The sequence below is a fragment of the Taurulus bubalis genome (assembly GCF_910589615.1).
Source record: "Taurulus bubalis genome assembly, chromosome: 12".
NCBI classification, from domain to species: Eukaryota; Metazoa; Chordata; class Actinopteri; order Perciformes; family Cottidae; genus Taurulus; species Taurulus bubalis.
Genome location: NC_136600.1, coordinates 16185216 through 16209293, shown reverse-complemented (window position 1 = coordinate 16209293; position 24078 = coordinate 16185216). Strand labels below are relative to the sequence as shown.

General features: G+C 43.2%; 1 protein-coding gene across 1 annotated transcript in view; it reads left to right on the top strand.

The window, feature by feature from the left end:
• The window catches only part of pou2f2b (POU class 2 homeobox 2b), a gene marked incomplete at both ends in the record, with an annotated part of 37441 nt that extends 17939 nt beyond the window's left edge, over positions 1-19502 (top strand). The window contains 15 exons of the mRNA XM_079227266.1: positions 10932-10997; positions 11134-11168; positions 11672-11728; positions 12565-12684; positions 12920-13237; positions 13579-13684; positions 13804-13895; positions 14029-14169; positions 14273-14414; positions 14512-14660; positions 14864-15061; positions 15164-15360; positions 16213-16281; positions 16713-16786; positions 19174-19502. Coding sequence (XP_079083392.1) covers positions 10932-10997; positions 11134-11168; positions 11672-11728; positions 12565-12684; positions 12920-13237; positions 13579-13684; positions 13804-13895; positions 14029-14169; positions 14273-14414; positions 14512-14660; positions 14864-15061; positions 15164-15360; positions 16213-16281; positions 16713-16786; positions 19174-19502 — 2093 coding nt within the window. The remainder of the gene's footprint in view (positions 1-10931; positions 10998-11133; positions 11169-11671; positions 11729-12564; positions 12685-12919; positions 13238-13578; positions 13685-13803; positions 13896-14028; positions 14170-14272; positions 14415-14511; positions 14661-14863; positions 15062-15163; positions 15361-16212; positions 16282-16712; positions 16787-19173) is intronic.
• Between the last annotated feature and the right edge of the window lie 4576 nt (positions 19503-24078).

The following is a 24078-nucleotide window of genomic DNA, read 5'->3' as shown; positions in this document are numbered from 1 at the left end:
CGACTGTATAGCTGAACAGCTATCGCTCCATAATAAATACAGCATGAATAAAGTATACAATATATTCCCTGCTTCCCCAACTATCTGAGAGAAAGGTAAAAAGAGGGAGATGAGGGAGCAAAACTGACAAGAATTGTGGTGTGATGAGGGAAAAAAGTAAAACAGTCAGAGAGTAGGATGGACAGAAAACAGGAAGGAAGATAGTTATATCCGGGGATAAAGTGTGTGAGTGTGTGCAAAGGGGGGAGAAACAGGGATAAGGTAGAGAAAAGGAAAGAGGGGAAAGGGGGAGAGGGATTGCACTCAGTGAAAGATGGATGTAGCGATACAGGTACAGAGGAGGTGGAGGAATATTGATGAGGAGGAGGAGGAGGGTAGAGGAAGAGGTAAAATGTGTGGGGATGGCTGAGGGAGTGAGCGAGCAAAAGAGAGAGAGCAAGAGAGAGAGAGAGAGGTGAGGGGGTCAAACAGCAATCCCTTGAATTGAGAGCCAATTACTGTAATTGTAATCTGGATTCAAAGCATAGAGACACAGCAGTGACAGGCTCATGCAGGCAACCACACACATGCACACACAAAACAGACAAAAGAGTGTGTGTGTGTGTGTGTGTGTGTGTGTGTGTGTGTTGACTGTCCTGTGAAACTACAGATGTGCATGCATTTTGTCTGTGCGTGTGTCTATATATATATATATATATATATATACGCGTATATATATATATATATATATGCGTATATATATATATATATATATATATATATATATATATATATATATATATATATATATATGTGTGTGTGTGTGTGTGTGTGTGTGTGTGTGTGTGTGTGTGTGTGTGTGTGTATGTGTGAGTGAGTCTCTGTATTTATTCTTCTCCACTGAATGGCAGTGCAGGAGTCAGCCTGCCAATCAACTATTGTACTCTTGTCAATTTAATAATATTTCTGAGCGTTGACCTGCACAGCGCTACAGCCATGGCTCTATATTTGTGTGTGCGTGTGTATATGTGTGTATGTGTGTGTGTGTGTTCCTATATAATTCTCTGTCTCTCTGCCTTTTTCACCTCAGACTAACCCTCACCACTCCCACCCCCTCTTTCTCCCTCCCCCGGTCCCTGTCTCTCATTCTCTCCTTTATTAGAAGAAGATAGTGCGAATCCTTCATCTCTCCTCCACTAATTCTCTCCGTTATTGTCCCTCCGCTCGGCCCTCTGTGTCTTTGCACTCCTTCACTTGTGTCCTCCTTTCTTTCCTCGCCATGATCTATATTGTTCGCTTTTTCTTTTCTTTTTTTTCATCTTTGCTCCGGCCTCCTTCCCCGTCCTTCCCCGTTATGCTTTAGCTTTTCTCCCATTCTTTTTTGTCTTTCTATCACCTCCCTCGGACCTCATCCCTCCATCAACATACCTCAACTTCTCCGCTCTCATCTTCTAATCTGCAGATATCCTTTTTCCAGGCCACCTCATATTCAACATTGTCCCTTTTTGCTTTTTCATCATCATAGAATCATTTTGTCAACTCAATGTCCCCTCTCATTCCTCAACCTCCCACCCTCCCTCCATCCTTCCTTCCTTCCTTCCTTCCTCATCCCTCTCTCTCTCCCTCCCTCCACCCTGTTCGTTCCCTGGGGAGGTCAGTAATAATGGTGGTGATGGAGTGAGAGAGGGAGGTGCGATTATTGTCTTGTCGGGAGTCAGAGGAATCGATCGGCCCAGAAATATGAGGCGCGAGAAAGAGCCGCTGTGTCAGATACAATAACCACCCGCTCCCGGGGGCTTACACACATACATACACACACATTTAGACACACACACAACATACACACGGATACCCGTATTCGACACGAACATACACATTTATTTGGTTCGACGCAAGTGCAGACACTGACACGCCCGCACACTCGTACCATCTTTCTTTTTCATTAACGCAACGCACACACATCCTTCTTATCTGTGGTGGATGAGAGTGGCGAGGCAGCCCAATCATCTACATGCTTTGATCTGCGATAAAGCACAGAAGTAGATCTGTTCTGATCATTCTTCATGCACAGATAAAGGGCAAGGCGAGGAAAATCGCTCACACACCTTTCACTCACGTAGCTATAAACAGACATAAACACACACATACGCGCGCACGCCGCACACACATGCTCACACTGAGACCTTTCACTGCTGTTGCCTGGCAACGTGGCCAAGTGTCCAATCCGAGCCGAGAACAGTGGCCAGTGATGTCACAGCAGATGCTGACCAGCAGGTCTGAGAGAGAACGAGAGACGGAGGAAGGAGAAGAAAGTTTGAATTGGAGAAAGAGAAGAGGGAGGTCGCAAAGAAAAGAGTGGGACGATGATGATGAGAGTGTTTGAAGGAAAGGAGGCAAAGCAGGTGAAGAATAAGCCAGGGGGAAAGAGGGGTGGGTCAAAGGAGCACACATAGACAATGGTTGCCATAATTGAAGCACACACATTTTTTTATTTTAATTGGGGGAATATCAAGGCCTATTCTACACAGCAGCCTGCTTTGTCAGTGTAAGTGAACAGTTTGGTCTAAAGTGGCCTCAATGCTCCTCAAGCCGGCGACGGCGTTCACCAGAAGAAGAAGAAGAAGAAGAAGAAGAAGAAGAAGAAGAAGAAGAAGAAGAAGAAGAAGAAGAAGAAGAAGAGGGGGCGAAAGAAGCAAAAGAAATATTTGAGCTTCAACCTTGGTAGCGCCGTGGGAGAGAGCGGCGTCTGTCTAGACAAGCTAGGCTCCCTATGGGCTGCGGAGATGATACCGAGAGGAGGGGAATGGTGTGGGAGAAGGATGGAGGGGCCAGAGGAAAAGGACAATTGAGAGGTATTAGGAGAGGAGAGAAATAGGTGTTGTAAAGGTGTTGGTGGTGTGTATGTGTGTGAGATGGCGCATGTCCCATGGTAGCCAACAGTGTGAGTGTGTTTTAGCCCCTGCTGCTTCTCATACAAAACCTCAACCTCTGTAGTCTCCACACTGCTAGACCTACTGTTTATAATCCTGCAACTCCTCATGGGGCTACACCTGCACGCGCGCGCACACACACACACACACATACACACACACACACACACACACACACACACACACACACACACACACACATACACACACACACACACACACACACACACACACACACACACACACACACACACACACCTACCAGAAGAGATTTTAAATCTCTCACCTTGTAGAATAGAGTCTTGCTGTCGGACTGTGAATAGGACTTGGTGGGTCCATCACTGAGCCGGGCTCTGTCCCCTCTTCAAGAAGAGGAATATGATGGATTATATGAATTAGAGCCCGTGTGTGCACCAGGCCTGAGGCTGCACTAGATATAGGAAGACGGAGCCATAGAGGGAGCCTGAACTGGTTTGGAGACCTGTGAATTGTCCCTGCAATGACCCATTATACACACACAGCGTCCTCACCCCCAGCAAACATCCTCTCTACAATCTTTTGATTCCTGTCTCTCCATCCCTCACCTTCATTCCCATCACTATTTACCTTCTCCTTCATCTCCTTCCTTTCTTTTTCTATTCTACTATTCCTCTTTTCCCCGCTCAGTAACCCCCAACCCTCCCTACCTGCCTCTCCCTCTCTCGCTCAGACAGTGGAGTGATTGATGGTGCTCTAGAGGCCTCCGCTTCCCCCATCCTCCTCCCTGGGGTCCCACTATCAGATTGTGTGTGTGTGTGTGTGTGTGTGTGTGTGTGTGTGTGTGTGTGTGTGTGTGTGTGTGTGTGTGTTTATTATCTGAGGAACGTAACTAACTAACCAAAACCCACTCTGCATAAACATGCACTCATATTCCCTAGTAAAAATACCATAAAAAATGCATTTCTAATGATATATTTATTCTATATTCCAAGTGAATAATATACCAATTTCTTTTAGGGGAGTGTTAATATGTGGTCTTCAATTGAGCCCATTTGCAGTCACCCCAATATCATCTAAGTGGCGAGGCTTGAGTGTTGCTCGGTCTGGTCTCCATGGTAACCAAGGCTCAGACCTCCTTGGGGCAGGAAGGCCCCCCATGGCCATGAACTAGCACACACACACACACACACACACACACACACACACACACACACACACACACACACACACACACACACACACACACACACACGCACAGAGCACACTTACATTCACCAGACACCTATTGGAGCCACTCAAACAAACATACACACACACGCACAAAAACACACACTCTGTGAGGTGGGTAGATTGGAGTTTGAACAAAGGTCACGGCCAAAGCCAGGCTGCCCAGACGACCTCTGACCCGGAGAAGCGCCCCAGCCCCGATGTGCAGTCTGTCACGGCCCTTGGACAGGCTGTCTGTGCTGCTGAAGGCCCGAACATGACCAACAGACAACGGGTCCAACCGTTAGTGAAACGGAAGATCGGTCTCAGGCCTTAAAATGTCACGAATCAGAGTTCAAGGTGGCAATCTAAAATTCCCTGTTTTATCATGCTAAATAAAAGCAGCAAATCCTCACACGTTAGGGCAAATTTTTGCCTGAAATATGACAGAAATGACGAGTCAATCAACATAACCGGCAGTTAGTTTTCTGTTGGTCGACCACTCATTAATAGAATAAGCGTCTCAGCTGTAAATCCAGCTATTTACCCAAAGACATTGTGCATTTGAGTTTTTTCAAGACAGCAAGCTGCCCAGGTTTATATACTGATATTGTCCTCATAGTAAATATAAACATCAGTATGTGTATGTGTTTTAGGACAGATGTAAAAAAATGTCTCTGTATATCAGAGAGCACCTTCAGCGCCATATGCACTTGTGAGTGTCTATCCAGCAGTATATTGGGCTGTTGTAAATCACCACATAAAGTATTTATAAGGTTAAACTTGAGAACTCTGCTGCCGTTAGCTTTTGAATTAGTGAACTCGGACCAAGGGAGAAGGGAAAGGGGGAGGGGGGTGATCAGTGGTCTGCCTCGTCCCCTCCTCTGCACCTGGAGTTTATTTGTTGGTCAGGATTAGAGAATCAAGAGTGCCACCTTGTGGTTAGTTTGTCCTACTATCAGAGCGGCACTTTGGCTCTCTCAGATTTCAAAATCTATGCAATATTTCTGCTGAAACATGCTATTCTGCTTCCTTGAGATCATTCCCCGATGTCAGATTTTCACAAATTTAGCAGCTTCTTGGTTGGTTAATCCTTATGGGTGGCTCATATGTATGTGATCTGCAATGTTCCACTTTCACGCCACATCTATTCGTCACATGAAGCGATGTGTGGGGTGTCTCTCTGTGGTGCATCACTGTGTGCAGCCTACAGTGTGGGTTGGTCAGTGGTACCGTGAGTGCTGTGACAGAGTTTTTCCTTCCGCTCGGGTTAGAGTGGAGCTGTGGCTGGCAAACTCAGCCGAGGATGTCTCACATCTTCTCCTGTTGGTGCCGACCTCCCTCGACAGACCACCTTAACTCCCACTGATGTACTCGCTGACAACAACCTCACTGTCTCACGTGGACGACCAAGGAGAGATGTCATGACTCACGGTCGACAAAACACACTACAAAGGCTTGTTAGAACAGCTTGGAGTTCAGAAAACTCTGCTTATTGTTGAGCTTTTGAAGCCACACTGGGTCACATCTCGTGCAAATGTATCACACACTCTTCGGTCAGAATGTCAAGCCTGCTGTTTTTTTTCTCGCGTGTGTGAGTGAGCATGTGTGTGTGTGTGTGTGTGTGTGTGAGTGTGAGTGGCTGTTTCCAGCCGCGCCATCACTTTCCGTCGGCACCCGTCATCCCCCTCTTTTTCACCTCGTCTATCTCTTCAATCTCCTCGCTCACTCACTCTCCCACTCTTTAACCTCTTGCGTGTCCCCCTTTCTTTCTCTTCTTTCTTTTGTCTTGTATTTTTTTATGCCGAGTTCCTACTCTTTTGAGGCTTACTTCCTGTTGTGTTGCAGGATGTGGGGAGGAGGTGGAGGTGGGGCTTGGGGGGTGTGGACTAGAGAGAGAGAGAAAGAGAGAGAGAGAGAGAGAGAGAGAGAGAGAGAGAGAGAGAGAGTCATTCTCTCAACCACATAATTTAATACACTCCTCCTTTTTGGTTTGAGAGAGAGTTTTTCTTTACGTAGCGTGCACACACGCTCTCACACAGACACAGATATGACCAAGACAGCAGCAATAGCAGCAAAGGACTTCTTCAGTATGTGGTTGCCAGGTGAGTGACTGAGCAGCCCTCTATACTGCTGGCCTTCATTTACCAAGACCAATTAAGCTTTGCGTGAGGGTGTGTGCGTGTGTGTGTGTGTGACCGAAAGAGAACTGTGTCTACGTTGTTGATTAATGCCACTGGGTCCAACAAGCTCTGCTAATTAGAGAACATCAAAGAGCAAGAGGTGGTACGAAGAGGAATGGATGGAGGGATGACGGATGGATGGATGGGTGGACGCCTGTCGCAGGCAGAGGGAAAGGTCAGATACCTCGCCAGCCCATATGCCTCTGTGTGTGTTATAATCTGTGTTTATGCTATGAATGGTAAGAAAAAAGAAGAAAAAATGTCGGAAAATACAGTAAAACATTTTTTCTAAATGTCCTGTGAAAGGTAAACCAGGGTTGCCGCCAGTAATTTTTAATATAGGTTTTTTTTTAATTTGTCATCATAAAACGCTTTTTTGTCTAGCACTGCAGCAGTGTTGCATTTGTTATATAATTATGGTTATAGATTTTTAGAACCTTGACACTGTGGTTAACTTTCTGTGTGTGTGTGTGTGTGTGTGTGTGTGTGTGTGTGTGTGTGTGTGTGTGTGTGTGTGTGTGTGTGTGTGTGTGTGTGTGTGTGTGTGCTGGAGGTTTTGGAATGTTACACTGATTATTGTCATTTTAAATGATACTCCGATACAAAGATACTTTAAAAAAAAATTTAAAGAATAAGAAAGATAATCAAAAGAGTCATTCTCAGTATTTAAAAAAATTATAAAACACTTTTTTTTTAAAGAAGGACGGGACTCTTCTTGCCCCTCGGCCTTGTTTTGGTGGTCAGCTCAGGCTGACGTACCAGCAGAGTCTCAGTTGACCGACAGCGAGTCTCAGCGAAAAGCACAGCAGGCTGTCAGCTTACTCACCTATTTCCAGAAATACATTTTTAAATGTCAATTAGCTCACATTTTACAGTCTTTGATGCCCTGATATGATTCTTGAAAATGCAGGCGTTTATTACGTGATTCATGGGTTAAAAATCCCAGAGTCACATCTCAACCTGATGTGGTCAAAGCTGTTTGTTCTGACCCGAGTGACACATCCTGATACATCACAATGTGAATAAAACAAAGTGAGTGTAAATAGTACAACAAGTTAATTCATAACAAACTTATTATTATTATTATTATTATTATTATTATTTGTTATTCATTTTGATTAATTAAAAATGATTGGGCATTTTCTACCATTATTTAGTTTGATTAAACATTCTGCAGTTTTGCTAATTTATGTCAGATTTGTGTGAATAAATAAGTAATTTCCCCAATTTAAAACATTTTGATATAGTCTTCATGCCTCCTGCATTTACAACCTCACTCATCTGCTCAAAGTGCATTAATGCAGGGAAAACATAGATATGTATTGGCACTGTCAATGAGCATAAGTCTGCAAACTGTTGAACTGAGGTTCTCATTACAAAGGCCCTCCACAGTGACATCTGTCTATATTTCAGCCGCATTTGCTTTTATTCATAAGGTGTTTTATCAGTTTATATTTTGCACTTTTAGTCATTAGTATTTGTTCTGTATAGTTATTGATACAAACACCAACTTAATACTGATCAAACAACCAACACATCTCAGGTTTTCCTTTAGTTTCTTACTTTATTGTTAGATTTTCCTCTTCAATTCCTTGTTTAATTCTTAAATTATTTCTCCATCCTCTTACTTGATCTTGTTTTGTTTTCTTCAGCTCCTTATTTCATTCTCAAATTGTGACGTCAACTTATGTCTTCATCTTCATGTGCAAAGGCTGTTGAGCTGGATGGCCGACTCTTTGACGCTCAGTCATAAATGGAAAATATCTATTTTCAATCAAAATCGTTACCCCTCAGGGCGTCTTGCTTTTTTAAATCCGTAGTTAATTGGTGTGATGACTTTAGTTCCCAGGCACCCTTATTGACGCTGGGGTTGTGTCCTGAATCAGGATGATGGTTGGTGGTGGGTTTGAGGGTTGTGGGGGGGCATTGGGGTAGTTACAGCAGAGTTTCATCTCAGCCGAAATACCCAGAAGAGAAAAACAGAAACAGTCCAGACTGAGCACAGACACTGTTGTTCCTTGTTCATTTTCTATTGCATCATTTATTTATGACACAGGATTATACTGCAATAAATTTGCTCTGTTTAAGATACAGAGTATGCTGCCGCTCTGGTCTCAATGGGTCAAAGTTAAACCCTGAGCTTTGCTGTAAGATTAGTTTAACATCTTACAGAGGGATGAAATAGGCATAGTAATCTAACCTTGTTCTTTGAAAAATGCTTCTTAACACTTTTGTAAATTATATTTTTACCGCATATTCATGGAAAATGTAGAGGCCACTACCTCTTATTCACAAACGTATTTAAACAAATTCACTGAAATTATAAAGTCATTGCCGACATGTAACTCTGCTCCGTGTCAAGCAGAATTAATAGTGTGTGTGCAGCAATGGGTTGTAAAAGAGAGGACAGGTTTTCAAAAGATAGAGTGAAAGAGAGGGAGAGAGCAGGCTAATATTAATAGCCTCGCTGACAGTAAGTGTTGGGTTTAGCACTCTGTGTTCAACCCGGTACAAGGGGAAGTTGGGAGGGGAAGTGAGAACAAGACACAGCATCTTGATATACTGTCCCACTACTGTATTACTGACCACATTATCCACCATGCTACTGTCTGTAGGCCATTTTGAACCATGAATCAATACACACCTTCCCCGGGTGTCCTGCGAGCGGGCAGGACCGTACAAGAGGCGGGACTTTGGTAACTTCACATTACAGCTGTTTTATGAGCTGGACAATCATTTTATATGGTGCATTTGGCTTCGGAATATTGTACACTGCACATATTGATGATTGGAGCACAAGATAGTCCACTGTAGTGACACATACAGAGTTTTGCATTACAATTCGATAAAGACTTATTGCCCCAGAAATTGAGTCACAGTTTTTTGGTTTCACCTATATGGCTATTGGTGAAACCAAAAAACTGTGACTCAATTTCTGGGGCAATTGAGTCAAAGTTGGCAAATAATGGTCAAAACAGCAACCATATGTAATGTTGGAATAACCACAAATTTACCCTAATATTAGCTGAACCAGATGTTTGCATCCACATGACCAAATTAGTTTTTCTTTTGCAGAAGTCTGTTTATTTGAGGAAAAGTGTGTGTGCGTGTGTGTGTGTGTCTGTGTCTGTGTGTGTGTGTTTCCGTGTTTCCGTGTCCTGACCCCAAGTTATTACCAATGTGGCGGCAGATTAGAGATTGTCTAGCTCATAGACACTTCCCCTAAAGACACTGCATGCATCAAAGTCAAAAAATACAAAGATGTATTTTTAATCAATATGTGGCTTGTTTCATCTGTAAGTTCTTGTCTTTATAAAGATTGCATATGGACTGATTATTCTGTCTTTTAAAAGTGGCATCAGGTCAGTGATGGCCAGTGAAGCAGTCATTCTCTCCATGTGTCACTGCTGCCCCCCGATGGCGAAAACTGTGCTTGACCACTTGCTTGTTGGAATTGCACTAGTTTGAATAAAAATATTTAGTGTGTTGTATTGATAAAAAACTGAGCACTACGCATATGGGGAATTGAAATGTGCTTTAGTCTCAGTCAGTGCCTTCTCATCTGCAACGTAAGAAACAACAGGATGAACAAAGGAGAGATGAAGTGGAGAGGAAGGGGTGAAAAGGGAGAGAGAAAAAGGAAGAGGGAGACTGAGAGTTTATTATGCAGGTGGCAGATATAATTAGTTGGTCGTTGGGCAGATTTGCATGTTTTCACAAAAGGGAAGTAGCTGTGTGTGTGTGTGTGTGTGTGTGTGTGTGTGTGTGTGTGTGTGTGTGTGTGTGTGTGTGTGTGTGTGTGTGTGTGTGAGAGAGAGAGAGAGAGAGAGAGAGAGAGAGAGAGAAAGAGAGAGACAGAGAGAGCTTGTCAGGGACGGTGGGGGGGGGGGGGGCGAGGGGGGGCGAGGGGGGGAACAAGAGAGAAAAAAGGGTTTCAAATGGACACAACATAAAGTAGTCTTTCAGTTTGTGGTTTCAGACAAATAAAACGTTCTGTAGTGAGTTGATGCATTGTGTGAATAATAAAACCAAACTACGACACACTATACAGACATGTAAACCACAAGCCCCACACACACACACACACATACACACACACACACACACTCACAACTCTTCTTGGTTCTTCCTCATCCCTATTTTTCCCACAATCGGTGCCAAAATGCTCCACTCCTTTCTTAGTACATACATTTAAAGACTTACATGTCTTGCCCCCGTCCCTTCACTCCTGTTGCCATAGGGACTGTCCCAATACAGTATCAGAAGTGATGTGAAAAACACACACAAAGTGATGACACACACACAGTGTTGAGTAGCTCCCACGTAAACACCTTGAGTTAAATTTAGACCAAGCTAACAGCTCAGGCCAACCTACTCTTCTGTTCAACCGCTAATTGGAAAGAATGAATGAATGTGGGCTGTGAACTCGTGAATGATTCAGCCACATTGTTTGTTGTACAGTGTGTGGGCCTGACCTGAAAAACACTAACCTCTCGAAGATCGACGCCCTGGACATCCTCGTTCCCATTTCGTCATCGAGATTCGGATCACCCGCTTCGACAATGTGTTCCGCTTCTGTCTGCGTTTATTTCTCTGACTCAGATTTAAGAATGAGCCTCGGTGACTTATTTATCGGTGTGTCTTCCTCTTGCAGATATCAGGATGTCAAAGGCAGTAGAGGTCGAGAAAATAGTGGCTGACTCACCGTTGGAGGGCACAGGTAAGATGTGCTGCTGTTAGCACATATATATAGTGTACATAAAAAGTAATACATACTTAATATTGTATTGTAGTTGTCTGAAGTTTGAGCTCAACACGTGATAACTTTCTCACTTTTTCCTTCCCCTCCCACACAGACTCAGAGCGGAATGGGCCTGAATCAAATCACCAGGTACGTCTGACTCCTTCGCCCACATAATTAATGCAAAAAGGATAACACTGCCAGTCAGATAGTTTATACGGCTGGCTTTTTACACTGTCGATACTTTTTTATTTTTTATTTAATCCTGTCTATATATGTCAGAAAACAGTGAAAAATGCAGTTTGTCAGAGGATAAGATGTCATCATGAAAAGCTCAAAATCCAAAACATATCCAATTGACAATGAAATTGAAAAACAAATAAAAAACCAATCCTCACATTTAAGCAGTTGGAAGCAGCTTGACAAATCACTAAAACTAGCTACAAATATCAAAATTAATAAAAAAGATACTTTTGGTAGATAAATCAGCTATTTTTGTTTTAATAAAATTAAATATGATGCATTTTGGCAGTATGGAATCGTTTACATTTTGTACTACCTCGTTATTTGCAATTGCCTTCATCGTTTCAAGTGGTGATTGTAAAAAGAAACGTTATATTTCATTAATATGAGGTCTGTTTTTTCTCCTCTAGGCTCACTCAATGAAAGTCAATCCCTTTCCCCTTTCACCGACCCTGTGCAGCAGCAAGGTGTGTGCGTGTGTGTGTGTGTGTGTGTGTGTGTGTGTGTGTGTGTGTGTGTCCATGTCACTGAACTGCCTGTGCATGTCTGTGCATATGTCTGGACTTGTGTTTGTGCATCTTTTGTGTTTTAACCTCCAACACTGGGTTTATAGACAGTATAGCTGCCTCCGCTTTGTATTGCGTTCGACGTTGAGGTTCATAATGTGTGAGTCTCCACCCAGTCCTAAATGTAAACACAACTGAGAGTATGATGGCCCTCTCCCTGCACGAAGTGCATTGAAAATCGAAATATATCTATAATGCTACAACTTTCACAGAAAGGTTAAATTGACCTAGTTTGCATATGCAAATTAGTAAGCTGGAAGACTGCCCATCTGCCAGTTCAAACATGCCTGATCCCAGGACTAAAGATGATTCCTTTGTGCAAGAAAGAGACAAACTAGTGGACTGTCATTGCCTGAGACAGACGAGACACGCATTTTCATCTGTTTACTTGTGACTGATTATGAGCTATCTTCTCAAATTACTCAGAATTTAAACAGTCAACGCTTTCTATTATCTTGAATAGCCCAGTAAGCTGATGGAGTCGACGTTTCTAATTAACCTTTTTGACCTGTTTAAGTTCTGGGACATAGTGGCCTTGTGTTTTTATTCATATTTGCTCAGGCATGCTTTTAACATGTTACAATTAATGCCGGAAAAGAGAGGTGTAATTGCAGTTTTCAGCAATGGGATAATAGGAATGATCTGGAGGCATAAAGCTCCTTCTATGTATGTTTTTTTTAAAACTTTTTATTAATGTTGTTCTTCCTTTGCCACCCTGTTTTCTGTCTTCCACACAGAATAAGATGGAGGAGTGTGGTGAGATGTCCCCGGCTCTTCCTCTCTCTCATGGCCCGACCCCCTCACAGACGGCCCTGCAACATACACAGCTCATGCTGACCGGCTCCCAACTAGCAGGGGTAAGACAGACTTATATTGCATGCACACAGACACACACTTAGCTTTGCTTTTATCCTGCTTGCTTCTCTTGTGCTGCTTTTTGAACACTTTATTTCCTTCTTTGTCTCCTTCTGTCCATTTCCACTCTGTTCTTCTCTTTTCTTCTCTGTTCTCCTCTTTTCCCACCTCTCCTCTCCTCTCCTCTCCTCTCCTCTCTTCTCCTCTCCTCTTCCTCTTCCTCTTCCTCTCCGCCAGTTGACAGCTCTGTTGCCTGCACAGCAGCAGCTGTTGCTGCAGCAGGCTCAGGCGCAACTCCTGGCTGCAGCTGTACAGCAGTCCAGTGCAGCTCATGCCGCTCATGCTGCCCACGCAGCTGCCCAAGCCAATCAGCAAGCTCAGGCAGTCGCAGCAGCAAATCAGCAAGCCCAGCAGCAGCAGGCGGGACAGACAGGGCAGCAGGCCCAGTCGCAGTCCCAGGGACAGAGCACACAGGAACAGACCGCCCTGAGTGTCTCTGTCCCGCCTCCTCCACCCCAGCTCACCCTCTCCCAGCCGATCCAACTCACTGCCCAGGTACTGCCTGCCAATCCAAGCTTTTTCCTGGTGAGCGACTTGATTAAGGAACCAGTATCAAGCCATGGAACATTTTTTCTTGCATATCTATTGTATATTTCATGATTCACAGTTTCCATCTTGCACAAACACACACATTTTCCATGTCTTGTCTCGTATGATCTACAATAGCAAAGTTTCTCCTCCTACTTCTATGTTTTTTTTCTAAGTCCAAATCTGCTGATTGAGAAAGATAACAACACATTTTTGTGTGACTGCGCGCTGTATCTGTCTCTCATAAAGTCATAAATGTGTGTTCTCTATCTAATCTCTAATCTCTAATCTGTCTCTTGATTGAACAGGACATCCAGCAGCTGCTGCAGCTTCAGCAGTTGATGTTGGTTCCCGGCCACTCACTCTCGTCCCCTGCCCAGTTCCTCCTCCCACAGGCACAGCAGGGCCAGCAAGGTGGGCAGGCTCCTTACTGGGATAGCGTTTTGTGTTATTGGCAGAAATAAGTTGTTAACATATTTTGTTGTTGTTGTTATAATTAATGGTGATTATTTATGTATTTTTTTTTCCCTCAGGACTCTTATCGACACCAAATCTAATTTCGCTACCTCAGCAAAACCATGGGAGCCTGCTGTCTGTTTCAAATAGAATGGGACTCCAAGCACATGTAGGAATCTCAAGCTTTAGTCAGTGGAAAAGTAAAACCAGCCTCTGCAACAGCAATAAAGTAACGCTTCTGTCTCTATCTGTCTTCCCTCTCGTTCTCGCTTCTGTTCCTCTGACGTCGTACCCCGCCACAGCGAGATAAAAGTATGGAGGTGAGCGGTGTGACAACCGTGCCCTCAGTGACCTCTCACCCCGAGGAGCCAAGTGACCTGGAGGAGCTGGAACAGTTCGCCCGCACTTTCAAACAGAGACGCATCAAACTGGGATTCACACAGGTAGGGAGAGACACCTACTGTGAATGTGTGCATGGGTAGGTTACATGAGCAGTTTCTTAGTCTTTGATGTATTTTGACTGTACTTCTTTTATCCCTACACCAGGGAGATGTCGGTTTGGCCATGGGGAAGCTGTATGGCAACGACTTCAGTCAGACCACAATCTCTCGCTTTGAAGCCCTCAACCTGAGCTTCAAGAACATGTGCAAGCTGAAGCCACTGCTGGAGAAGTGGCTCATTGATGCCGGTGAGCTTTCATCAAACAGACTAACATGTGTTGTTTTTTTAAACGTGCTTGTAGGGTCAGACACTCATCTGTTTTTATGTTTGCTCTCCTTCATCAGAGACCATGTCCTTAGACTGTACCTTGCCAAGCCCCAGCTCCCTGTCCTCTTCTTCTATGGGCTTTGACGGGCTTCCTGGTCGCCGCAGAAAGAAGAGAACCAGCATCGAGACGAATGTACGCGTGGGCCTGGAACGCGCATTCATGACGGTAAGACGATTAACCTTATTATCTCATTCAAAAAAGAAGAAATTTAAATTCATAATTTTTTTTAAACATGAGTTTCATTTGTTTAGTCATTCTTTTTCCGCTGAGCTTTTAAATATCTGTGCTCTTTGTATTGATATCAAACATCATGTGGCTGAAATAACGCACTGCTGAAATGATCTGAATTCAAATCTCTCCCTTCGCAGAACCAGAAGCCTACCTCAGAGGAGATCCTGATGATTGCAGAGCAGCTCAACATGGAGAAGGAGGTGATCCGGGTCTGGTTCTGCAACCGCCGGCAGAAAGAGAAACGCATCAATCCCTCCAGTGCCACCCCTCCCCTTCCTAGCCAGCCCCCCACTGCCCCACCAGCGCACAAACAACCCTGCTACAGCCCTCACATGGTAGACATCATTGTTGCGTATTTTGATGAATATTTAGTAATAAACAACCCCTGTCTGTAGTTTCAGAACTCTGAATCTGCCATTTTTTTCTCCTTTTGCCAGATGTCCAGCCAGCTGTCGCAGGCCGTGACCAGTCTCAGCACAACAGTGACCACCATGTCCCCAAACTGCCCCATGACTTCCAGCCTCACCTCCACCCACCCGTCTCTCAGCTCCGCATCCTCCCCGGTGACTCCTCCTCCCCGCAGCACGGCCAGCCCAGCCACTCCCAGCCACAGCACACTCAACCTTAACACAGGGTAAGAGACCATGACCCATTCACAGTCCACCACCCGGGATTCCCCCATCAGTTACTCGACAGCAGTTGTGGCAACTTTGTATTCTCCAAAGTAATTCATAATTCATAATAATTCATTCAATCTGGAAATATGTCTGTTTCACTGCTGTGAGGCTTCCAGTTCCCTCGTCTCTAGAATAATGGGTTTATTGAATGGCTTTTTGGTTGAATATGTAAAATAAGATCTGTGAACACAAGTTTAAGAGATGTTTTATTCTATGACGTAAAATACGTCAGTAATTATCACACGTGAATTCTAAAGCTTCTACGTGTCTAAAAAAAGGAAGACACTTCACGTCATCATGCTAGCCCACCTTTAGCTTCGTTGTGGTGACGTTGAAGTCATGTGACCGTGTTATAGTTCGTTTACAGCCATACGTTTGCTTTATGGTGTTCATTTGTGAAGCTTATCTTGCTGATGGAATATAAATATCCCATTGTTTTTTAATACCACTAAAGTTGAGGAAGTTGCTTTTTTGTAATTTGCAATGACTGATCCTTTAAGTATTTGATCTCTGTTTGGTTTTCTTTTAGATTCTTCTAAAGTACAATATTTGTGTATAGCTTTCACAACTGAATACATTTAGGCAAATTGTTTAAGTGCCACTACATACAACCACATATTTCCATAAACATGCTCACCATGAATACCGCACTATCCTCGGTTCACCTACAGTTTGTAGTTGATTGTTTGGGCACACACAAACACACACACACTGATATCCCAACATGCCATTGGGCACCGCTGCTTCCCCTGTGCTGCAGTGAACTATAACTCTGTGTGTGTTTGTGTGTGTGGTTCTTATGTTCACAGCTTATGGCGTATGGGTAAAAAGAACGGTGACGTGTCTAACTACATCACCGATTTTGCTGCAAACTTGAGGTGAATGCGACCGAGAAACACAGACATGCCGATGACGTGGCACAACACAGTTTTGTAGAATGCTGTGTTCTCGGATTTAATTACCTCCAAGATAAATGCAGAGTTGATGAGAGTTTTGGTATTATATAACAAGATGTTAGGTTTAATCTGCATTTCTAACCTCTTGTTTACATCCACACAGCCGACTGTCAGCTAACCACAGCTCTTTATCTGTGCAGGGCTGCATTTGCCCTCCGCTTGATCTTGCCGCTAAACTTGCTTTTTTCTCACCTTTTCTCCTCTGTCTGTCTGGGTTCGTATATATGCTTGCACATGTATGGTGCTGCGTGCATGCTTTGTGTGCGTGTGTGCATGTGTGTGTGTGTGTGTGTGTGTGTGTGTGTGTGTGTGTGTGTGTGTGTGTGTGTGTGTGTGTGTGGGTGACACAACAGGAACACTGTGATGGGAGTTAACACAGGGATGAACCAAGCCCTCCTCGGTAACAATCCCCTGGCCACTATCCAAGGTGTGTGTGTGTGAGAGAGAAAGAAATGGGTTTATTTTAGGAGAGTGAAAAAAAGAGAAAGCTTAGCATCAGCAGCACTGATAAACAGAATATATTTTAGAGGTCAAGGGGTAGGTGGTGTACTTTATTATTTAATTATTGGGAAAATCTTAGGGTCACAGAATACATAAAAAAAATATGCAGAGAAGAGTGTTTTATTTTTTGCCAATACATTCATTCCTGCTCTCCTCTCTCACATATACACTCCCACACACAAATAGGGATGGGGGTTGGGATACAGCCATACCTGCAATCACGCACACACACACACACACACACACACACACACACACACACACACACACACACACACACACATGCTCAAAAGTCAGACACATACTGTACACGACACATCTCATCTCACACACCTTCCTACACTTGAGAACAACACAAGAATAGCACAAGAAAACACAAAAGCGTACAGTCCTGCAGAACTGACCACCAAACAATCCAGACAACCGTCAGCAGAGATAATTTTCGATGAGACGGGGGAGGGAGACGTATTATAATCAGAAGTGTGATGATGAGTAATACAGTCGTGCAAGGTGGGTGAATTAAATCTGTTAGACTTCCGACTGGAGACGCAGACGAATAGGCAGCCGAGGGCATTTGCTCATCCACAGTACGAAGCAGCTGAGGCAGAGATTGTTGTAGAGAGGAAGAATGACTTATTTCTTATAATGTTACCATCAACATCCATGACTCCATCCCATCAAGTGTGTGAGTGTGTGTGGCAATTATTACGTTCATGCGTGGGCTAAGTTGTTGTGTGTACGTCTGTGCTATCTCACTCATCTTTAACCTTTCATCTCTTCATTTCATCATCGGTCAAATGTGTTGATGTGTTGAAATTCCCCATAAAACGTTTTAATGTGGATCTAAAAAAAAAGTTCATGGTGTTTATTTAGGGTTTCTCAGTTTTAACTATTAACTTTGAATATTAGAACATCAGGGTCACAGAGCAAGAGCTTCATTTTAGACTCACTATTGACCACCACGTTGATGCTAAACACTCACACAACGAGAGATCGATCACTGAGGAGACAGAAGTAACAGTTTCTTCACCAAAAGTAGCCTCGACAGACTACAATGCAGTGCGGCCACAAGACATTTTTGAGTAGTATGGGTGCTTTTTCTGTTTTGCTGTTGCTATGCAATCACGAACATTATCAGGCCGCTTCACGTGTAGCATTTTGTGCATGAAAGAAGCGCTGCATGAAGCAATATTCACAGCCAATCATCAACCTTGTTTCCATAACAACAGACCACTCATGTCAGCTTACCTGTTGCTGTGGTTTATCTGATCCCACAAGATGATCTTGGTACAGATATTAAACAACTATTGGCATAGTGCTGGAATTGTTTATATATATATATATATATATATATATATATATATATATATTTTTTTTTTTTATTCCCTCAAAAACCCGGCAGGTGCTCTTTTTAAACAGAGAAACCGCACTCTAAGTACCTTGAGGCCGCACCCTGAGCTTTCATTTAAAATGTGTGGTGACGGTTATCTCCCCCTACTTCTGCTGAATTTAACAAGTTCAGGCACCTTTCTTGCTTGGCTGTGTTGTAAATTACTAACTTAAGTAAAGGCAGATGAGCAAACAACAATGATTAAAAAGCGTTGGATGGTACTTATTACTAACAAAGAATAAGCTTTTATTTTCCTTTTGGAAGCATCTAAAAGAAGATTTTAAGTTCACCCATAAACAACCTTAGAAGGATCCAAAAAAAGAAAACACAATACAACCCAGTCGCCAGAAAAAACATTGTACAGTGTAAGTTCCTGCAAACTAAAGGATATGTTCAATGACGACATTTCTGAACCAAAATACCATAATAAATAAATAAATAAGTTTCATATCAGCCTCGTATCACACTTAAATGCACAATACCACGTTGTGAAGCGATTGCTTAGGTTTAGGAAACAAAAGTACTTCATTAAGGGTGGATTTGTGTTAAAAGGATAAAGTAACAACGTAACGTAACAACGTAACATAACAACGTAACGTAACAACGTAACGTAACAACGTATCTACTTAAAGTAACAACGTAACGCAACAACGTAACGCAACAACGTAACGTAACTACTTAAAGTAACAACTTATAGTAACAACGTAACGCAACAACATAACGCAACAACGTAGCTACTTAAAGTAACAACTTAAAGTAACAACATAATGCAACAACGTAGCGCAGCAACGTAACTAGCATAAATAAATAACAGCCCCCCCCTTAGCAGACTGTCTTACGTAACGTTACAAAACTTACCAAGCTTAAAGTCAGCGTTTCGTGCTATTCCTTTAATCTTTTTCTCTTCTTTCTCCCTCCCTCAGCCCTAGCAGCCAGTGGTGGCCATCTGCCTCTTTCCAGTCTTGAGGGGGCCGCTAAGATGTTGCTGGGGGCCTCTGGGGGCCAGGGAGGGTGCCTCCCTTCCTCCCTCTTCCTCAACCATCCCGCCTTCCTCCACTTGGGCCAGAACCCCAGCGCTGGACTGCTCAGCGCTGCTCTAGCCAAAGCCTCCCAGGCCTCCCCCTTCCCCTCTGCCAGCAGCATAAGCCCCACCCCCTGCTCCCCCTCCCCTTGCTCTAGCCCCGCCTCTTCCTGCTCCTCCAGCGAAATGGCACACAGCCCGCCCTCTCTGGGCGGAGCCAATATTGAGTGACCGTGCCAAGGGCCAATCAGAGAGGAGGAGGAAGGAGGAAACGAGAACCTCGCCTTTCACACCAAAGCTATCTCTTTCTCTCTCTTGCGCTCTTCTTCCGTTATTTTTTTCGCAATGGCTCTCTCTCTCTTTCTCTCCCAGTCTTTCGATGCCAAAAATATACAGAATGAAAGAGGAGAGAGGGAGGGAAAGAAGTGAAAGAGGAGAGAAGGGGGGGAAAGGGGAAGATTGAAACCAAAAATCTTTATCTATTCAAATAGATGGAGAAGAGGCAACGTGGGACCTTTTTGTCAATAACCCGTGATATCGACATGGCACCTCTCCACTCTGTCTCTCTAAAGGAAAACACACCAAGGACTCTTTAGCAAAGAGATGGAAGAGACGGCAGAGAAGCATGTCAAAGTGCGTAAACCAAAAATGAAAAAAGATAACTTTACTATGTGACAAAGGAATGGCGACAAGGACAACAAAAATGGAGAGGAGAACTGTGCTTACGTTTTCCCTTTTTTTAATTATTTCGAAAAGCTGCGGGTCTGAAAGAAGAGTAGGGAGGATGAGTTTAAACCAAAAATTTACCTGAGGAGGAGGCGGAGGAGAAATACACAATGACAAAAAAAGAAGAAAAAAAACGACAACCATACCAAAATCCCAAATACCAAAAACCAAAAATACGGAGAGAAAAGCTTTATTCAAAGGACATGTAAATACTGAAGCTATCCAGACCAGGACTCAACTGCTACTGCTTCTCACACACACACACACACACACACACACACACACACACACACACACACACACACACATCAAGAGCCAATTCATCCTGTCATCGACTCGCCCTGTCTGTCAGCCCATGTGTCTTTTATAGGTTTTCATGCCAAATATACTTAATAATTTTGTAAAAGATTGTTACCGAACCAGTCAGGAGCTCATGTATGAATGATTGCCACTGTATCTCCATGTCTCTTTACCTACCTCTGGTTCTAAGAGCATAGGATAGCTTTCCTCTCCATTTTGTTTGTTATTCAGTATCTGTTTTTTACTCTTTAAGAAATACAGTTTGGATTTGTTTTTTTTTATTATTTATTAGTATCATTTTATACTCCAACTCCTATTTATTGTTGCAGATATTTTTAGCGCTTGCTTCTGGGGTTCAAATCATCATCAGTGTCATCATCATTGTCTTCATCATATGCATTTTTGTCATCAAAGTACATTTTCTTTTTCTTTTTTAACGTGACTATTCTCTAGGAGCAGAGACGACGCAGGTGAAAAGATGCTCACCAAGTGCCACAGATCCAAAATAGAGTTGGCACGCTGCGAGCTGATTTCAAGGTGTGAATGAATTTATTAAGACCTGAACAAGGGGCATATTGTGCTCTTAATCAGACCACTCTTTCCTCACTCTTATAGATAACCCATTATCAGTGACTCCATGGCTAAATGAACATGCCCTGGAAAACTTCACATATTGAAAATGGCGCTTGTTAAGAGTGGCGACCATTTTGAAAGTATGAAATAGGGCTGTGATTGGAGATTTAAAGTAATAACCGTTGAGACTGAAGGCTAAATAAGTCAATAAAGCTAAGTTTAGTCACAGCCGGCTCTCATTCCTGCCTCCTCAATCAGCATAGACGCCCCGACACCTGTCTGTCTAGACATGTTTACTGATATTTGTCTGTTTCCATCATCACTCCATCGATCACATTTCACTGTCATTTTCCACCTCAGACTGCCATTAATTCTCAAATGGAAACCAAAGCATTCTCAAGGCTGCACTGTTCTTGAAGAACCTCAGCCAAGACATATGAACACAATAAAGACCCAGAGGGGCTGAGGACAGGACGTAAGCCCCCTGGTATAACACCCTCCACCTGGCCCGTCCAAAAACCCACGGGGGAAGCTTTAATAGGGAACTGATCCTTTACTCCGAACCCCCAGAAAGAAGGGTACACTGGGACAGGGCGAAAGAGGGACACACTGTAGTGAGGGGAGCAGGCGTCACACTTTTTTTGTAAGAGGATACCAAAAATAAACCCAAACCAAAAAAAACACAACCCACAATGACAGAAGCAAACCAAAAAGAACCCTAACCAAATGTGGCTGGAGGGAGGAGGGGAGGAGGACAAAATGCAGGTGTCGAAAGACGTGAAGCCGTCTGTCTATCCGTTAGCTTTAGGGCTGCAGCATACGCCCCACTCTGAAACTGTGTAGCATGGAAGGAGGGATGGATAGACAGGCGGACAGAAGAAGGACAGACAATTCCTCCCCTCCTCTGCCTCTCACTCTCTCCAGCTCCGCCCTCTGGTCCTGGATGGAGCTAAACGCAAATGACCTCACTGAACTGAAATCTTCTAAAAAAAAAATCTGTTTTTATTTTTCTGTTGGTTGGTTCTGATTGTTTTATCTCTGCTGTGTCTCTTGATGCCGTTTTATGTACTGTACTTTAGTGCTTATTACTCATTTGGAATAACGTACTCGCTTACTTACTACAAGAGCTCCTTATTTTTTTCGTAGTCGTGCTAGAGATTTTTATCAGGTGGTTGGAAAAAATACTGTGAAAATTTAGCTTCCAGATTTTTATTAGATAAAGAAACAGACTGTCTTGGCAGAAAAAAAGACACACAAAAAGCCAAAAACAAAGAGTTGAATAGCAAAACCTTAAAAATGCCAAACCAAATACTGAACCAAACCAAACACAGTAGAGAGGAACAGGAACGTCCTTCTCCGCATGAGGGCACAGAAATGGGTCAATTTGTCTGAGGTGAAACTGTGCGTCTGAACATGAGTGTGGACGGGAGGCCAAATGGTTTCTAAAAAAATGAAAAGGGTCTGCAGTGATGTCTTGTCATTAATTTTGACCCCGGAGACTGCATTATGCACATTTCAGACACAGAATAATACACACAGCTGCGGCCTCAGTCAGGTTGACCGTTCGAGAGATGGACGTAAACGTATCCAAAGAATATTTGGTTTGATCCACACCAGAAAACAGTCGACACGCGAGAATCGTTTCATGAACCAAACTTTAGATGTGGGGTTTGCACCTTAAAGGTGAAACCTTTTCTCCACATTGACTCTTAGACGGAATGTATCTGTTAGTGCTTCTATAGATTTTGTAGAAAAAAAGATCTATGTTCTACTGCTTACTTATCGCTAATGTATTAAAAAGAAAAAAAACGTACAAAAAAGACTTTGAGAAAAAAAAAGATCCTAAAAACATTGATGATGATAACTTGATTTTAGACCAAAAATTGTAACTATCTCTCTTTGGACTTTTTTTATTTCACCTTATTAATGATGATTTAGACTTTTGATTGTACTATTTATTCAGGGTAGGGTTGATTTAATTGCTTGTTATCTTTTTTGCCTTGCTATTTATTTCCTAATTTATTTCTAGCGGTGCTTTTCTTTTTTTGTTCTGGGATGTATTTGTGATGTATTTGTTTTTGCCCCCTGCTGAAGTTCTTTCTTACTTCTTTAAACCAAATACTACCATACATGCAACAACAGGTCCTGTAGGGACTTAACAAGGGAATATGGCTGATTAGATGGTCAGCCACTAAGATATTCTCCTCCTCACTGAGACGACTCTCCTCTTAAAGGGGAGGGGAAGCTCACAGTATTGAGAAGCAGCACTGTGTTGTTAAACACCTAATCGTTTGCAGGACTATTCAAGGGAAAACAAGAATTTGGCAGAAGTATTCTGGACACATGCCTTTGTTTCTCCTGATAAATAGACCACAAAAAAAGGCAAGTTGAAATTCAGTTTCAATGGAAATGCATAAATATAGTTTATGTGTGGAAAAGCTGCCGGAGTTACAGCATGAGGTGTTCTTTGAGACGCGGTGCTGCTTCTGTTCTCGCTATTTTCTCCACAGGGAGAACACGCTGAAAGCTTTACAGCTACACAACCAAAAACACAAAAGAAGAAGATCGACTGGGGCAAAGGTTTTTTTACATGATAGGGAGGAAAGAAGGAGGCAAGAGAGAAGAGGGTGATTTTGGATTTCCAGTCGTAAATTGCCTGCTTACCTCTCACATTGTCTCAGTCTCTTTTCAGTTTTTGTTTCCACTTTTCTAGAAGTTGGTTTAAAGTTTTTTCTTCATCCACTGTAGGATGTAAAAGAGAGATAGTTCATCATATACCTCATATTCTTTGATGATAAACCAAATAGATGAATGCTTTAAAATGCGGGGTTCAAGTGGGGATCAGGCAACGGTACGAGTGTGGACGGTGTGTTTGTATGGCCCGGAGCAGACACAGCAAGGCTGGGTCAAAGGTTAAAGGCCTCTGTCCTAAAGGCAGAGGTCTGGGATTGATCTGTAAAGTAACAGATCATCCACTAGATTGCAGTTTTTCTCCATGGGATTCAGAGGGGGCCATTTCAGGTCAGAGGGCCACGCTGGTTCATGCTCCGGTCCACACACGCACAGACACACACACACACACCTGGTCCCCCTGGGAAACACCCCCGCTGTCTGTGTTGAGCTTTGAACACGGCCTTCTCCTCATATCTGACCCTCGCTGCTTCCTCCCTGTCGAACACGGACTGTGGGCTTAAAGCTGCTCTTTGGC